Source organism: Neolamprologus multifasciatus, chromosome 6 (assembly GCF_963576455.1).
Source record: "Neolamprologus multifasciatus chromosome 6, fNeoMul1.2, whole genome shotgun sequence".
NCBI classification, from domain to species: domain Eukaryota; kingdom Metazoa; phylum Chordata; class Actinopteri; order Cichliformes; family Cichlidae; genus Neolamprologus; species Neolamprologus multifasciatus.
In genome coordinates, this window is record NC_140444.1 from 3,535,329 (window position 1) to 3,553,349 (window position 18,021).

Consider the following 18,021-nt stretch of genomic DNA (forward strand, 5'->3'; position numbering starts at 1 on the left):
AGGCGTTCGCAATGTCTTCTCTGGCGCTGATAATTGGCGTCTGTCTTGTGTCAGTGACGTAAAAGACGAATTTAATGCGACCTGACCGTTCAAACAGCAGTCGCTTTCTAAAACATCGGATATGTATCGGATTCAGTACCACATACAAAAGTGACCCAGATCGGATTTGAAAATATCGGATTTGTGCCGTTCACACTGTCACACCATGATCGGATATGGGTCACATAGGGTCAAAAAAATCGGATTTGATGCGCTTTCGCCTGCAGTGTGAACGTAGCCTTAGAGCAATGCATGCTTTCCTCTATATGACATCTACATTGACATTCAGGGAAGACCTTCCATTTTGCATCTAGATGATGCCAAACTGTATCGATTCCAACAGCATAGATACCGCAGATAGATGTAGAAGAGTTTGTGTAGTGATTAGGCCTACCTGAGGTTCAGACTAACTAAAAACATCTGGAGCATCATGAAACCAACGGTTCCACAAAGAAGAACCAGGACCGTAAAGCAGCTGGAGTCTTCTACCAGACAATAATGGGACAACATCCCTCTTCCTAAAGTCCAGCAAATCTAGCAACTGGTCTTCTCAGTTGATCTCCACCTTATTTTTTTAATTTTGAAAATGTAAACAATACGCTGTACAAACACAGGCCATTTACCATTTACATATGTTTCTTCTACTAAGGTTAAAATGTGGATTTAGGGAATTTGATGTGTCTATTACAAGTTTTACAGTTCAACCAATAAAATGGCTTTGATTGGACAGTGGCTGTCACGCACCTCGCCCAGGAATTCACTCTCCTCCTCCTGGACTCGAGGCTGGTCCCACACAGTGATCTCCAGCATGCGCTCTCTGAAGTCTCGCCGATGAACATGGGAATAAATAAAGGTCTGGTTCCACTTGGGCTCAGCGCTCTTTTTCACCGTTTTAGTCCGTCGTTTACTCTTATCACTGGAAGAGAGAAGAAATCATGGATTCATTCAGTGTGCAAGAAGGAGAACAGTATGTTTTTTTTTATTGTTCAAAATAAAAACTATAGATGAAGAAATACTCGTGAGATGCTGAATAAGTAAAAATGAACACAATGAGCTGACCTCCTATCAGGCAGGAAGTACATCTTGACGTAGGGGTTTCGAGGTCGTCCGTCTGGTCGGGATGGCAGGTCTATGGCTTGAAGGACGTTGACAATCAGCTGATGGCCCACTTTGTCGTACCACAGCTTCACCTGTAACAATGCATAAAGGCAGTTAGCATCCTTTTGAATCTATATCCAGTTAGATGAACCTAATTGTGTTTGTTCCTGATACTCACAGAGAGCTGTCCAGGCAGAACCAGAGGAATGTCTCTGAGAGTACTGGGACTAGTAGGGGACATCACGGATATAGATGGACGGTCCATCTTCTGGGACTCAAAGGAGCTGGAGCCTGCTGAGGGATCAACAGAATGAATAATAGGAAAAAACATTAACTGAAAGCACATTTTAAAATATAAAGCCTGTTAAGCTGGTGATATAAAAACTTACTAGATTCTAGAGGAGGGTGGGAGGACTCTGGGATTCTTGGGATGTCTCTGTAAAAAGCAGAAGAGTCACAGAGTGTATACAAATCTTCCCTTACTATATGTCATTCAGCTGGCATATATCTCTAAACAACAACAGTTTCTAACACAGTAGAAGAAGAAAAAAAACAGTCAGTCATATTAACAGTAGGGCTGCCACAAACGATTATTTTGATAGTCGACTAGTCAGATCATGCATCCATTGGACATAAAACATACAGCTTATTGCACCAGCATGCATCTGCTCTTATATAACTATCATTAGCTTACAGCTTTAAGTGTTTAAGGTATGTGCTAACTAAAAATAAAGACAAGATGAGAGTTAAATTTTTAAATCAAATTTTAATGACATTTGCAGATTGTTTCAATGGAGTTTAATCTGCTTGATGTTTATTCAGCTGTGTAAAAACTCTAACTTTAATCTCAGCCAAACCGATTTAATCAGGAACCAATAAAATACTAAAAAAAGCCAAACAATAACATTTTGAAGTTATCTAAGTGACTTATATATCATGTTTAACCTGAGTAGCGAAAGACAGCGGTGGGTTTGAAAACGATTTGCCGGGAGTCCGGTGTTCTCACGGTTCTAGTTAGCCTAGCCCCCAGCTAGCTATCGAGCTAGCTGATGGCTAACAGACATCTCCGAAAACGTCGGAGCGCTTTTGAAAATATGTGGTGTCTTGATAAACTGAGCAGATATTTGAGGTTTACACAGCTACATTCTCGCCTGAAAATATGTTAAACGTTTATTTTGTGACCCAGAAAGAATAATAAGAGTAATATTAAAACTAACTAGCTGCCGCCATTGTTGTAAACTGAGCTGGGCGTGAATTCTGGGACACAGCTTCTTCTTCTTCGGGGTTTAACGGCAGCTGGCATCTTTGTACATGCAGTGCTGCCATCTTCTGTTTCAGTCCGTTATTACACTCTTAAATCCTACAACTTATTCCTGCGTCTTTTGGGATCTTACAAAGCTTCAAACGAAGCGTCGACTATTAAATTAGTTGTCGACGATTTTAATAGTCGACGTAATCGTGACTAGTCGATTAATCGTGGCAGCCCTAATTAACAGTGTGGGAAAGACAGCTGGTGGCCAAGGACTGAAGAACAAGTGGAAAAAAGGGGATGTCTTTCTTGGATCTGAAGGATTTCAGGGAAGATACATTGGGAAGGGGCTCCACCCATTTCAGCAACTCTACTTACTGATGTGCTCTATACACTTTTCTCAAGAGGTGTTTGGACATAATTCGGTTCACAGAGCTTTTAGATAAAGGAGACACATCAAAAGTCCGTCAGAAGGAAAATCAAAGCCGTGGTACTTTAACAATGACCAGTACACATTAGTAACAGCAAACTCACCCTATAGGTCTCGAAACAACAATCTCCACTTGAGGCTCAGCCTTGGATTCGAGAATGATGTTGTACACTTCTTTCTTGGTTGCTCCTGGCAACGACTTCCCGTTCCACTGCAACACCTCATCACCTGAAAACAAGATTAATGCTTCTTAAAGTCAAACGGAAAAATCAAATGTCCTCAGTGTGCAGTTAAGTGCAGCGCAACTTTTCTGCTGGGTGCTCCACACAAAAACCCGACGATGATCAGTCAAAGGCTGTATTCAGAACATGGACATTGTCACCATAACATCACCCTTTGGTAAGAAAAGTCCGTTTGTGAAACTTCAAGCTTGTTTGACGCTGGATGACCGAGGGGTGGATCTGATGGAGAAAACGAGGGGTGCTGCATGGTCTTACACTTAAAACTTGTCAATCACACGATTAACCACACCCTGTTTCATCCTCGTTTCTGACTTTAATGGAGAAAATAATTTAATTTAATGTGACTTTAGTGTGAAAACAATTAATCTCCAGAAATAAGTGGTTGTCCAGCACATTGATGTGACTTATTGCCGCTTGCATCTTTCATGAATTATCATGAAAAGATCAGAGTTGTCAAATTAGACAAAAAAAAAAAACACTTCTGAGAGTTTTCAGAGACTGGAAGGACTTTTTTGCACTTGATGAGACACATTTCTGTCTTTTTATCTGCCCATTTTTACATGTTCGGTTTGGTATGCCAACCCACTATTTAGCCCACCGTAAAGGTCACTGCTGCCTGGGTTTTCTTGTTGGCTCCTCCTTTTTTTCCTGACTAAACCCACAGTGACTAGGGCTGCTGCAAACGATTATTTTGATAGTCGACTAGTCGCTGATTATTTTTACGATTAGTCGACTAATCAGATCATGCATCCATTGGAGATAAAACATACAGCTTATTGCACCAGCAGCATCTGCTCTTATATAATTATCATTAGCTTACAGCTTTAAGTGTTTAAGGTATGTGCTAACTAAAACTAAAGACAAGATGATAGTTTATTAAATTTTAATGACATTTGCAGATTGCTTTGATGGAGTTTAATCTGCTTGATGTTTATTCAGCTGTGTAAGAACTATAACTTTAATCTCAGCCAAACCGATTTAGTCAGGAACAAATAAAATACTAAAAAAAAAAAGCCAAACAATAACATTTTTAAGTTATCTAAGTGACTTATATATCATGTTTAACCTGAGTAGCGAAAGACGGTGGTGGGTTTGAAAACGATTTGCTGCTCTAGTTAGCCTAGCCCCCGGCTAGCTATCGAGCTAGTAGCTAACAGACGTCTCCGAAAACGTCGGAGCGCTTTTGAAAATATGTGGTGTCTTGATAAACTGAGCAGATATTTGAGGTTTACACAGCTACATTCTCGCCTGAAAATATGTTAATCGTTTATTTTGTGACCCAGAAAGAATAATAAGAGTAATATTAAAACTAACTAGCTGCCGCCATTGTTGACAACTGAGCTGGGCGTGAATGCTGGGACACAGCTTCTTCTTCTTCGGGGTTTAACGGCAGCTGGCATCCTTGTACATGCAGTGCTGCCATCTTCTGTTTCAGTCCGTTATTACACTCTTAAATCCTACTACTTATTCCTGCGTCTTTTGGGATCTTACAAAGCCTCAAACGACCCGTCGACCATTAAATTAGTAGTCGACTAATCGTGGCAGCCCTAACAGTGACAAAGCATTTTAGGTGAGTTACGATGATTTCCGACCTGTAAATTGAAAACGGAGCTCTCAGAACCTCCTCAAATGTTTTTTCACCCTCAGGAGTGATTTTAACACTATGTTCAAGCATAAATAAGGTCCTGGGTTAATACTTTCAGCAGCAGCTGAGTCGCTGGGAGCTGCTGCAAGGACCTTATTCTGAATATTAGCTGTCTCTTTCATGGGCTCAAATGTTACATTAACAAGAAGCTGTACAGTCAAAATTTACAGCCAGAAGTAGTCCTGTGACCTCAGCACTCCATACATTACTCCATTATTATTCAAATCATGACACAGCATGGTCAGATAAGCAAAATGTAGCATGAATGACGACTGCTTTACTGCAGAACTGTACACATTGCCTGTTTATACATTCTGTGCTTCCTTATATATGCTCTAATTTCACTTTAATCCCAACAGCTGACTGCGGTTGCTTACTTTTGCCCACATTCCTTTTTTCTTCTTTTTTAAAATGCTTTGAAAATTATTTATCAGTGTAAAACTGGCAAAACCAAACTCCTCAAAATAACACTCCAGTAAAGGTCTGGTATAATGTGAATGCAGCACAAGCAGGCTGGTTGATCACACAGACATTACACCAATAAAAACACCAGTATTATTACTATTCTGTAGGCCACCACAAGCTGCTACAAATGTTTAGCATTTTAGCATTTAACAGTTTAAATGACAAGCACGCTACTCATGCCTGCAAACATGACAGGTACATACTGATGTCTCTACAAAGGTTGATCTCACATGCATTCCTCGATGAAAGCATTACTGTCTGCAGTTCTGCAACTCCTGCAAAGGAGCAACATGTTCTATTTTTTGTACCTGCACGTAGGTGTCCCACGACATCTGCCAGACTCCCTTTTTTAACTTTGGTGATGAAGGCCCCAAGTCTCCCTGTCTGCGTCATCTTCCCTCCTACCACCTGCACACAAAGATGAGACAGACGTACGATAAGATCAGATGTCACTCCGTCCTCTCCAGCACTCCGACAGATCTTAATGTGAATGAATCCCTGCTTACTTTTAGTCCCAGGAGAGAGCCTGCCTCACGGGGCACGGCTGACCTCTTGCTCAGAGTGATCCGCCCAATCAGGTGGTCACCCTCTTTGGATGGCTGCCACGAAACTGGATGCTAAAGGGACAAAGTCATGAGGATGTTTACAAAGCACATTATCAACTGTAAATACTGGTAATTTGGTCATGCAACATTAGACTTAATATAAGTGCAGCTATATGTGAGGAAAGGGATCAGGGCAGAGCTTCAGGAACAACCTGACTGGTGAAACTTACATGCCAAACTGCAGGATCTAGAGGATGACAGTCCCAGTCACCTGCAGGGAGAAAGAGTTCGAGAGGGAGGAATTAGTCATTTGTCTAAATGATGTTAAATGTAATTGTGCAGGTTGATTCCAAGCTACAAAAAACTCTTAGAAAGATGACATCATATCTTTTGGGACTGCCCTAACTTAAAAAAATTACTGGCTGGGAATTCATAAAACTTTGTGTGAGGTTTTTAAGATAAAATTTGACATCAATTTTGTAAATTTGTGGTCCGGGGAGGGGACACAAAACTCTTACAAACGCTATTAGCGGCCAGCAAAAAAAATCAATAACCAGAAAGTGGTTAAATCCAACTCCGCCAACACTTGAGGATTGGTTTAATGTGGTTTCCGAAATATTTAAAATGGAAAATTTGACATTCTTTTTAAAAATTCGAAAAGACAAATTCTACAAAATATGGAATAAATGGATTAGCTTTGTGTCCCCCATCCGCCCTGAATTTAGGTAAGACCAGCCCTGAATTGGTGTATCTCCCATGTATCGTACAATGTCAGGTTGACCCTCAACTTCATAATATGTACCTAATGTAGTCTTTGTAAATAAGTTAAACATGCTGCATTATGTAACACACTGTCAAGCCAACGAGTTAATTTTATTTTTTTTGCTATCAGAATGTAAAACAAAAGGACTACGAAAAAGTTTTTTTTTCTTTTTTCTTTTTTTGACTAAATAATGTCAATGCACTTTATTGTAACAAGTCCCTTTTTTTTGCCTTCAATAAAAATATAATTAAAAAAAAAGAAAAGAAAGATGACTCAGTGATACCGTTAAAGACTGGGATCTGCTTTAATTCAAACAACATAACTAATGGGTTTATCATCCCATTTCTATTTGATATGCCAGGGCCTGCCAAAGGCTTTCTTTGAGGTTTAATTTTAAAAAGCTAAAAATTCCATTTCGCAATCTATAAAAATGTAACTTAATTTACTAAAATGATCTGAAATCTCTTACTTAAAAATACTTTAGACTCCCTGTTGAAGCTCCAAAGCTCTTATATTTTAGTATTTAGTTTCTGTTAGTTATATTTTTTATTGAATTTTTATTACATTTTGACTTATTATGTCATCCAAGTGTTTCTGTTGGTGATTATCTGCTGAGTTGCTTCCTGTTTTATTTTAACAGTCATCTGTCTCTGGCGTCTTGTGATTCGTTTACTTCCTCAGGCATCGTCTTGACTGTCTTCAGCTGTGTCTCATCGCCCTGCTGTGTCAACTTCCTTAACAATTACCTCATGACTTTAAATAGTGCTGTTTTCCCTTTTCTTAGCGTCTCTTAACGCCGTAGTGATGGTGTGATGATGATGTGAATGTGCCGGATCTTTCCAGCCAATTGCTTCACCAGAAGGCAGATCACACAAAACCCTGTTTAACAGCTCATTTTGAACTAGTGACATCTGCTGGTCATTCGATGTGCAGCAGCCCTGCTGTGATAATACACGTGGGCTACACACCAGTGGATCTGTAAACGTAATAATGTATCAACTAGAGATGGCACGATACCACTTTTTTATGGCCGATACCGATATCATAAATTTGGATATCTGCCGATACCGATATGAATCTAATATAGTGTGTTTGTTAATCAATAAAACTGTTTTTTTAAATATATTGCTGCATTTTGTATAAGTTCATACTCAAGTTTAAATAAACAACAACACTAAAGCTATTCTGTTATACCTGTATGTAAAAAATACACTGCACCCAAAATATTTCATAGTTCAGCAACACTGATCAATCTAATAAATTTTAAAGATTAAAACTTTGGGTGTAAGATTCAGATAATTATTTATTAAAAGCTAGACATTTTAAATGAGATTAAGAAAGAAAAGTATGTCTTTGTGTGTCATGTCGCATGTTTTGTGAGGTGCTTTTTTTTTTATATTTAATGGATCGGATTACATTTTTTATTTCTCTCCGATATCCGATCCAGTAATTTACGTCAGTATCGGACCGATATCGATACGTAATATCGGATCGGTCCATCTCTAGTATCAACTGTAGAATGCCCGTTTGAGGTCCTGTGAAAAATACACGTATACACCTCCACCTAACCATCCTCTCTGAGACTGTTTTGAGAAGACGCGTGCTATCAGTGGGAGATGTCAGATCAAAATGCTCTCTAACTGCTGATATTTTCCGCCTCTTTGTTGGCTCCATAATATCGTTGCAGACTGCTGATGATCATCAGAATCACCTCAGACCACAAAAAAATTTTCAACCGCTCAAATCCGGTTCAAATGACATGAGGCAGTCACGTCATTTCAGAGAAAGGGTTCCTCGTTTATCTTTGGTCATGTGGTTTCTGAAGAAAACAATACAGGTGTTGGGACGGGCTTTATTTGGGCACGCCCCCTTTCCTTGACACAGGCCTCAGGGCTTAAGCATCAGATGAAACATCAAAATTATTTAGCCTGTGATCATTCCCTGTGTGCGTCCATGTGGATTTAGTTTTGCTTTACTCTCCCATGTGTTTGTTGGACTTTGCAAACAGCTACAACATCCTGTCTTCTGGATCTGTGTTTGGGTCCTTTGATACCTGCTAGCTGTGACTAAACTGTGCTCAGATGTTGATGCTAAAACCCTGTGTTCCAACAGAGGATGACCTGAGTAGATGCACCACACCCCAGTATAAGATAAATAAGGATTATTCTGAACCATGAATAATGCAAAGCTACTCTAGATTTTAAGAATACAAATATGGAGCTGGAAATGGGCAGCACAGTTTAGTGTGTGTCCTCTAACTTACATGCAGGATTAAAGTAATGTCATTCAGCAGTAACGGCTAAAAACATTCATAATCAAACTATTATCATGACTCTCCAACTTGGCCTGTCCAAGACTGGCTAAGTTGGAGAGAGAAACGAGAGAGTGTCCATGTATCCCAGCACTCATTAACGCTGACAGATGGTCGGATCAAGTAGGAAAGCTAACTGGCTCTACATCAAGACAGAGGAGCCGGGGAGATTTGCAGTCATTGTTTTAAAGCAGGAGTAAAACAACAGCAAGAAAACATCTGATGGCGACTTTAAAATCCTTTGAGTAACTTCAGTTTGAGGTACATGGGCAGGCAGAGTAATTCACGTGATGTTTTTTTGGCAAAATGCCTGCAGGGAGGGAGAGAAATAACTTTTTGGTGGAAGTGAATGACATCCTGATAGCGGCAGACTGTGGTAAATATGCAGTGCTGGTCTTGTTGGACGTGACCGCTGCATTTGACACAGTGGATCATGATTTGCTGATCTCCCGTTGCAGCACTGTGTGGGAATTTCTGGTTCGGCACTTTTGTGGTTAAAGTCCTATCTCTTAAATCGGACCTTTTGTGTTAAGTTGGGGTCGGCTTCATCCTTTGTGGCCCCTCTGCTTTGGGGTGTGCCACAGAGATCTATTCTTGGGCCGTTATTGTTCTCACTGTACCTTTTGTCTCTTGGCGCGATTTTCCGGAAACATAAAGTGCCATTCCATCTATACGCAGATGACTGCCAGCTCTACTTACCTTTTAGTCATTCTGATAGTCTCCAAACTCGACCTCTGCTTGACTGCCTTACTGATGTCAAAGCATGGATGGCAAAAAACGTTTTAAATTTTAATGATTGGAAGACAGAAGCAATTTTATTTGGCCCAAATCATTTTTCTCATACTCCGGATGTTGATCTTGCAGCTTTGATTTCCCAACTAAAGAGTTCGATCACAAATCTCGGAGTTAAAATTGATTCTGCACTTACCTTTGATGACCATGTAAACGGGGTGGTAAAATCAGCATTTTATCACCTCAGACGTTTCTTTCCAAGCGTGACTTGGAAAGTGTTATTCATGCCTTTATTACCTCACGTTTAGATTATTGTAATTCTCTTTTAATAGGGGTTGGGCGGGGCACTTTGTCACGCTTTCAATTAGTGCAAAATGCCGCGGCACAATTTTTAACTGGCAGAAGAAAATTTGATCACATCACTCCGATTTTGGCCTCTTTACACTGGCTTCCAATTGAATTCAGGATCCGTTTTAAAGTCCTTTTATTGGTTTTTAAATCTCTAAACGTCTGGCACCTGTTTATTTGTCTGACTTGTTGAAGCCCCACGTCCCCACTCGTTCCCTTCGGTCAGCTGAGAAGTTGCTGCTTTCGGTCCCAAAGTCACGGCTGAAACTTAGAGGAGACCGAGCGTTCTCTGTTGCTGCGCCGATGCTTTGGAATAACCTTCCTCTCCATATTAGACAGGCTACATCAGTGCCAGTTTTTAAGTCTTTATTAAAAACCTATTTTTATTCCCTGACTTTTAACTCTGTGGGTAACTGATTTTTTTAATTTTATTTTATTGCTATGTCTGCTTTTATTACTATGTGCATATTAGTGTTGTACAGCACTTTGGTCTACCAGGTGTGTTTTTAAAGTGCTATATAAATAAATAAATGATGATGATAATAATAATAATGATGATGATGATGATGATGATGATGAAAGAGTAGAAACCAAATGAAGCCTATACAATCATGGTTGATGGAGAAATCAGGAAAAAAAAAGTCTGAATGACTTGAGCAACTTAGTAAGTGAAAGAGGCTCCGCTCAACTGAAGATTGACCAAGTCCCTCTTACTGTCCTGGAGGCAGTCCTGGCTCACTCTCATTGGTAACTGACTGATATGGAAAAATCATCTGTTTAAGAGGAGCACGTGAGCATCCACGCTATCACCTGACCCTTCTTCAGCAGCTCTCTCCCTAGTCCTTCCAATCCACATCAGCGTTCTTTGGTATTTGTCTGTTTTAGTTTCCTGTTGTGTGGACTTTCACATTGTCATTTTCTCTGAGCCAGTTAGAGAAAACATATCAGCCTCAAAGCCACAGCATCCTATACTTTACTGGGCCTTCATGCAGCCACTGTCTGAAAAAAGCTTTTAGCTCTTCTGTCTTTGAGGCAGCTTCATGCCCGGGTGTCACGTCTATACTCACAGACAGAGCTGTGTGGCTGAGATGAGCATATTAAGGATTGTCATACAGCCAATAACTGATATAAGTCTCTGAAACCTGAGCGTTTGGCTCATAGAGCTTGACCACATATAAAAGGTTTAATACCAGCAATGCTGTGGTAATTTGTTAATAGAGTGCTTCAGAGTTGAATTGAATTTTATTATCATCATAAAATTTAACAAATGTTTCATTCATTATATTTTTGCATAAGTAAAATAACAGAAATTCACCTGAGCTTTCGAGGGCAAAGTTTAGTAACTGTGTATATATGACAGAAAATAAGGAGAAACATATTAGAGCCAGGGTGGCACAGTGGTGGTACAGCACGGTCACTTAACTGGAAGAATGCTCTTGAATCAAACCTGCTGCTCAGCCTTTTTGCATCATTTCCTTTCGAGTTCTCTTGACATGCATGTTAGACCAACAATATTCCCATCATTGACCAAATAGTCCATCAATTCATATTTTCATATTATACGGTAAAACAATGTATGCTAAGGAGGGATATATATATATATATATATATATATATATATATATATATATATATATATATATACATACATACATATATATATATATATATATATATATATATATATATATATATATATATATATATATATATATATATATATATACATACACACACACACACACAAAATAATGGCCATGTGTTGCATGAACAATGAAGAAAATGAATGGATGGACCCCGTTTTTTTAAGATATCTCCAGATCACAAGAGTTACCACTATATATTGTAAGGTAAAGGACATACAATAATAATAATAATGATAAAATAATTCAGCTCAACCTAAATGACTAAACTAAACGTATAATATATATATATATTAGGGGTGCAACGATACACAAAATTCACGGTTCGGTTCGATATTTTTTCGATACAAAAAAGATGTTCATGCCTTTTTAATTTGTCATTTATTAAATTATAAATATATATTTTAACTCAAAACTACAGTTTTTAAATTTAATGTTGCTGAAACAACAAAGTAATAAAAAAATAAATCTATCTGATTAAGAAATCACTCATCTTTGGAAAAGAGAGTTTATTACAGAGAAATGTCTCTTTCCAAAATAAAAGTTATACTATGCGCTTCTTCTGGGCTATATTCTCAGCAGCATATTAAACATATCAGGTCCCCATAAGGAGAATCATGTGCTAACGGCTGTCTAAATGACTCGGCTAAAGTTTGTAGCATGCGTGCTTGTTGTTTTTGTCTGCTTCCACTTGTCTTTGCACTAGGATGATGTCGGAGTAAATGTGCAGTCATATTCGTTGTGTTCCCACTAGTGCTGTCAGCGTTAATCTGAAATGACGTTAACGCCACAACACGGCAAATCTCCGTTAGTGAGCTACCGCGAATCGCCCCGTGCCTAGGGTTGGACAGCTAACACGTTAACGAGCTAACTGCGCTAACGCACTAGTTCCCACCCATGTAATTGAGCATTGCGTGGCACATCCAACATACTGTTTTACTTTTGTCCATGAGGCGCTTACCTTCAGGGTCATACGTCACATGAAAACCAAAATAGTTCCAAACGCCAGATCTGAATGAGGGTGGGGGTGTCACTACCCGATCCGTACCGGAAACCCGATCGGTACCCCGCATGCGCAAATCTTACGTCACTTCCTCTCTTTGCCAACATTGCGACATTCAGTATATTTGAATGATACGGTTAGCGCCCAGTTAGCTCCTAGCATTTCTCAGCAGCTCTGCCTCCTTTTCGACTGCCCGGGACATTTAAACAATGGATAATCCGTATACAAACAAATTCATGCTTTTCTCCTCAACAGAGAGCGTTTCCCGATTGAACAAAAGCGCCGTAAAATAAGAAGAATGGCGCCTAATTACAGACTTAATAATACAGACTTTGTAATATCTCACGTGTAGATTCATCAGCCAGATTAAGTGTTTACTGACAATTGACAGTGTGAGCGGACATCATCATCACTATTCCAATCAATCTTCTCCACACAGACAAGCATAAACACACTCGACTATCACTAAATCAAATTTAACACACGTTTGTAATGACGCCAATTCAGTTTACAATAGGGTTCATTCGCTCGGTCAGCAGGTGGCAGTATCCTCTTATACTGGGGAGTAAACTGCCATTAAACAAACAGAAGAAGAAGAAAACCGCTGCACATGCGCGGTACGGATCGGGTAGACCCGATTTGTACGGTCCGACTTTGCACATGCGCAGTAAGGATCGGGGAGTCCTGATCCGTAACTATCTTTTTATTTTTCGTTTTTGTCTACATTATATTGAAATGCTTCATTATTGGAAACATGTTAAGAGATACTTGTTATTCTTAACATCTTAACAGATACTCTGACCCGTAACTATCGTAAAACGCTTCGACCGGAAGTAGACACCTTTCGCGCATGCGGGGTACCGATCGGGTTTCCGGTACGGATCGGGTAGTGACAGGGGGAGGTTCAATTTGCCATGTTGCAACGAGCTTAACTTCTGTCTCGCTAGCTTGCCCTGCGCTCAGTGAATCTGCGTTCGACTACTCCGCCTAGGCTGCACTGTCGAGCGCAGATCCACTGAGCGCTCAACACAGACAGCATCGTCAGAAGGAAAGTTGATAAAATAAATTAAAAATTTTGTATTGTTCGATACATATGCGTACTGAACGGTTCAATATCGATAGGAGTATTGTTGCACCCCTAATATATATGTATATATATACATATATATATGTGTGTGTGTGTGTATATACACAAAATAGTGGCCATGTGTTGGATGAACAATGAAGAAAATGAATGGATGGACCCACTTCAATAACTTGTGGTAATTCTGGGTCAGTTCAGGGCGTTTCCTTAAAAATTTAGTTACATTTTTTAAATATATCTCCAGATCACAAGAGTTACCACTATATATTGTAAGGTAAAGGACATACAGTAATAATAATAAAATAATTCAGCTCAACCTAAATGACTAAACTAAATGTATAATATATATATATATATATATATATAAAGAGAGTGAGAGAGAGACACACAGTAAGACAAGAGCCCTGGACTTATCGAAATGACTGGTGATTCCAGTCATGTGAGATTTAGAGGAACATTCAAAGGAGACCTCCACTGAAAAAAGTTTCCACACAGGGGTTAGTCTATGTCTTGGAAGCAGAGCCTTCGTGCTTCCGTGATAATGCTTCTAAATAGCTGACCAATAAGTGCCTTTAAGAGGAGCTTCAAGATGAGTGCTGATTGGTGGGATTTGATACAGTCTGTCGAACTTTTTAGTTACATCTCAGATCCATGTAATGACACGTGATTTCTTAAACCAGAAAGATCTCTGGCCATGTCTAATTTAAGATGACACCAGCATTAATCTGACAATGCAATGCTACATATTATCCTGTGACTTTTTCTTATTGCCAGAGATGATGAGAGTAAAAGGATACATCCTGTTTGGAGGCCCAGCTAGCTAAAGAGTGTTTAAAACAGCTAATAATCCCAATCCACACCATCTACCCATTACCAGTCCCTGAGTTATAGTAAGCTGGATTAAAACATCTGGAACACCATCCTTCTGGGACTGACCAGCGAGAGATAAGCTGATGCAGTAACTCAAACACTCTTGCGTGGGTTATTTTAGCACAGCCCTTGATTTCTGTTAGTGCGGGGAAATCCATAAGTGTCAAGAAGATAGCAGAAATCGTGTAGCGTGCAACTGCAACCAGGCTTGAATTTAGTCGGTGGGACATGGTTGGCTGTTGCAGCTGGCTGTTAGCAAAGCATTACATAGCCAGCGAGCCACTGACCTAATTCCACAAATCTGCTGGCCTAAATCACAGGGACTCTCCAAATAAATGAGAGCTGTCCTGAGAGCAGCAGGGTTTAGCCACAGCACAGAGGTGTAGATGACACACAGGGATAGTAATGCACTGCATGCTGGGTGGGCACTTTATCCTATCGCTTATCATATAGTTTCACAGTCCAAAACTAGAAAGTGTTGGTTTTAGAGTAATCTTGGGGGTCAAAATACATCTGGCTTTTCTCACATTGTTTGTAATTCCACTACCGATGCAGAATTCAGTGGAAAATATATCTATGAAGTGTGAGATTATGTTTTTATTTTACCTTATATCTGATCAACAGTGGTTAAAAACTGTGGCAGATCTCTTGTCCGGTCTATTGATCTGTCTGTCTCCCAGAGTATTAGCAGCAGATCAGATTTCAATTAGTCATCAGATCTGCTGTGACTCTAATCTTGCTCAGAGCACGCCGGGCGCACAGTGTCGGCATGGTTCTTGACAATGATGAGAATACAGGAGAGACCACATTAAAATCTCGTGTGTTTCATTTACACTGAATGAGGATTACACGAGGAAACAAAGTATGAACGTGTGGTCGAGATAAGACCAGCCAGAGATCATTAGCAAAATATAATGAGAAGACTCGTGAGTGAAAAAGAAGTTTCTAATGTACAGAAATGGATGGTGGCTAACGGTGTAAGGAGAGGTTCAGCTTAGTAAGCACATCTGTCTGACTGACCTTTCTCGCTGACACTTTCCATGTCCACGTCCTCACAGCTGGTGTACTCGGGCGTGGAGCCGCCCTCCTCCTCTGAGCTGCTGATGGACATCTGCCTCTTGTTGACTCCGCGCTTGCCCTTGTATGACTGTGGAGGGGGTGGCCGCAAAGACTCCGACTGGTCCGAGCCCTGAGAGTCCTTCCTCAGCAGGTTATCCACCCCACCCTTCTCTCTTGATGTCCGCGTTCCATCTTGGGGTCCGTGCTCCAGGCGACTGTTGTTTGGACCCCAGTCTGAAGGCACGGGTCCCCCGAGTTGGGACCCTGATCGTCCCCCTCCACTGGCAGGGGGAGCCCCACCTACAACCCCCACGGTCCTATCTGCAGAGTAGGCCCTGTGATTCTCCATGAGGGCCTTGCGGTCTCCTTCCCCACCTCCACCCCTCCTGGCAAGACGGTTTTCCGGCACCTCTCCTGTGCTGCCACCTCCCCCACCCCCTTCACCAGGCCCCAGTCCGACCTCATTTATTGCAAGATCACTGTGCCGTCGCTCATGCCGCACCTTCGACACCTTAGCGTGCATGCGCATCTCCTGCTCCTCCTTCTGTGGCTTGACTGGGTATCTTGCCAAGTTGGGGTCACTGCGATAGCGGTTCTGGAACTCCTCCTCGCGCCGCTGCCGTTCCCTCTTCTCCTCATCCTCTGGACGCCTGCGGTGTGTTTCTGAACGACCCAGGTTTTCATTCCCGTCCTCGTAGTCCTGAGAGTGGATCTTTTCCAGCCGCCTTCCATCTCCTAACCTTCTCTCTCCTCTGTCTCCGGGAACCACCCGCTCGTCCAGAGATGACTGTGAATACAACTTGTCTGCTTGTCTCCGGGCAGAACCACGTCCCATGCCTCCCTTACCGTTTTGCTCATGGAAAGAAACTGGCCTTTTCCTAAATGAGAAAAGAAATTCGGTTATTTTATAAAAGCAAACACAAACACAGGAGCATTGTTTGCATGCTTTTTGACAGAAATATTTTTGTGCGTTTTATATATTCTTTCTTTTTTATTTTCAAAATCTTCTTAGTTCAGTCACGAAGGGCTATCAACAGATTAAAAAACTACTAACCAGGATGAGACAGCTATGAATTCTTACCTAACACACCCAAAGAATTAAAACAAAGGGATTGAGTCAAAGACCTCTCAAGACCTGGTGTGACCTACCTTCTTCTCTGGTTAAGCTACTGCAGACTCAGAGCTACATAGCGGATTAAAAAACACAACAAGGGCTTCAGCAAATTAATATACCATGAAAACTGAATCCTGCAGTGCTGCTGGCTTTCACCAATTCCTATGTTAGAGGCAAAGGTTGTAAATAAAGAGGAATCTCACTTTTCTCTTGGGGGTTCACTTTGAGAGCGAGAGCCAGGCATGGTGTCAGCGCCCTTGGGAGTAGTGACACCGCCGGGCGGATGTGTCCCGTCTGGTGGCCCTGTGTTGGCGTTGGTGCTGGACGGTGGGGCTTGGGACCTGGAGCGGAGTAGCTTCCTGTCCCGTTGGGCCTCACCTCCCGTGGCTGGATTGTTTAAAGAGGTGCCCAGGCTCCCGGGCCGCACCCCTGACCCCGAAAACCATTCTCCTGATTTGGTGAGAATCTCCTGTTGCTTACGGCACTGGTTGCATACCCACATTACCTGGAAAGGTCGAAAGGAAAGACGAGTTTGGCAAACTCATTTCAAGTTACCTCTGAACATCCACCAGGTCACCAGCAACACATCTGGGCTTAGCACTGAATTGTTTAACATGCTTAAAAGGTACATTTTCAGAAGCTTTCTTAGCATCTAACTTTCCATAATTCCATAAAAATAGGTGGATTCTAACTCCAGATGGGTTGTGGGTGACCTGCTTGATGTCAGGAGGCCAAATCTGCAGCATTAAAACATCTGTACAACGCAGGTGAACTTTAATGTGCTTTTAGTTTAGCACCATAACTTTACTGGAGCAGAATCAGTTTTTCATAGACATTAAGAGTCTTGCTTGTGTATCAACAAACACCCAACTCTAATATAAAAAAATGCCAGTCCCATACTTGCTTCTTTCCATCCTTTGCAAAAACAAATAAAATATTAAAGAGCACAAAGAGCACCATGATGTGATAAACTCTGCCGTTTGATCTATTTTCTGTAAACACAGCTTGTTGGAGGCTGTGGTCAGACGGGTCCTGTAAGAGATCATGCTTTCCTCTAAAACAGCTCTAATTTTATCGATAACATTTTTATGATTTGAATTTAGGAGCATGACCGTGTTTCAGTTCATACGTCGGTTTGCTGATTAATTTAAAAGCAAGAACTGGAAGGAAAAACAAAACAGACTAGCGGGCTTCAGCGGCTCCACGTGGACATCATGATCTCATCTACAGAACTGTTACACCTTCATGGGTACTGCAGCGTTCTTCTTTATTAAGATGCATATTTTTCTAGATTGAAGAAGATAATATAACAAAAGATCTAATATAGGAGTTATAAGGCCAGACAATAATAGAGATACAGAGCACATAGAACTGTGATTTC

At 40.8% G+C, this 18,021-nt stretch overlaps 1 protein-coding gene across 12 annotated transcripts in view; it reads right to left on the minus strand.

The window, feature by feature from the left end:
* The window catches only part of rims1b (regulating synaptic membrane exocytosis 1b), a 106,643-nt gene that overhangs the window by 45,942 nt on the left and 42,680 nt on the right, over positions 1-18,021 (minus strand). For 9 of the 12 annotated variants that reach the window (XM_085161957.1, XM_085161951.1, XM_085161952.1 and 6 more), the window contains 11 exons: positions 16,844-17,145; positions 15,488-16,404; positions 5,944-5,984; positions 5,675-5,785; positions 5,477-5,576; positions 2,921-3,044; positions 2,765-2,821; positions 1,527-1,573; positions 1,316-1,440; positions 1,099-1,229; positions 784-955 (listed from right to left, as the gene is read on the minus strand). In XM_085161957.1, coding sequence (XP_085018083.1) covers positions 784-955; positions 1,099-1,229; positions 1,316-1,440; positions 1,527-1,573; positions 2,765-2,821; positions 2,921-3,044; positions 5,477-5,576; positions 5,675-5,785; positions 5,944-5,984; positions 15,488-16,404; positions 16,844-17,145 — 2,127 coding nt within the window. The remainder of the gene's footprint in view (positions 1-783; positions 956-1,098; positions 1,230-1,315; positions 1,441-1,526; positions 1,574-2,764; positions 2,822-2,920; positions 3,045-5,476; positions 5,577-5,674; positions 5,786-5,943; positions 5,985-15,487; positions 16,405-16,843; positions 17,146-18,021) is intronic. The other 3 variants (XM_085161947.1, XM_085161950.1, XM_085161959.1) reach the window with 3 other exon arrangements.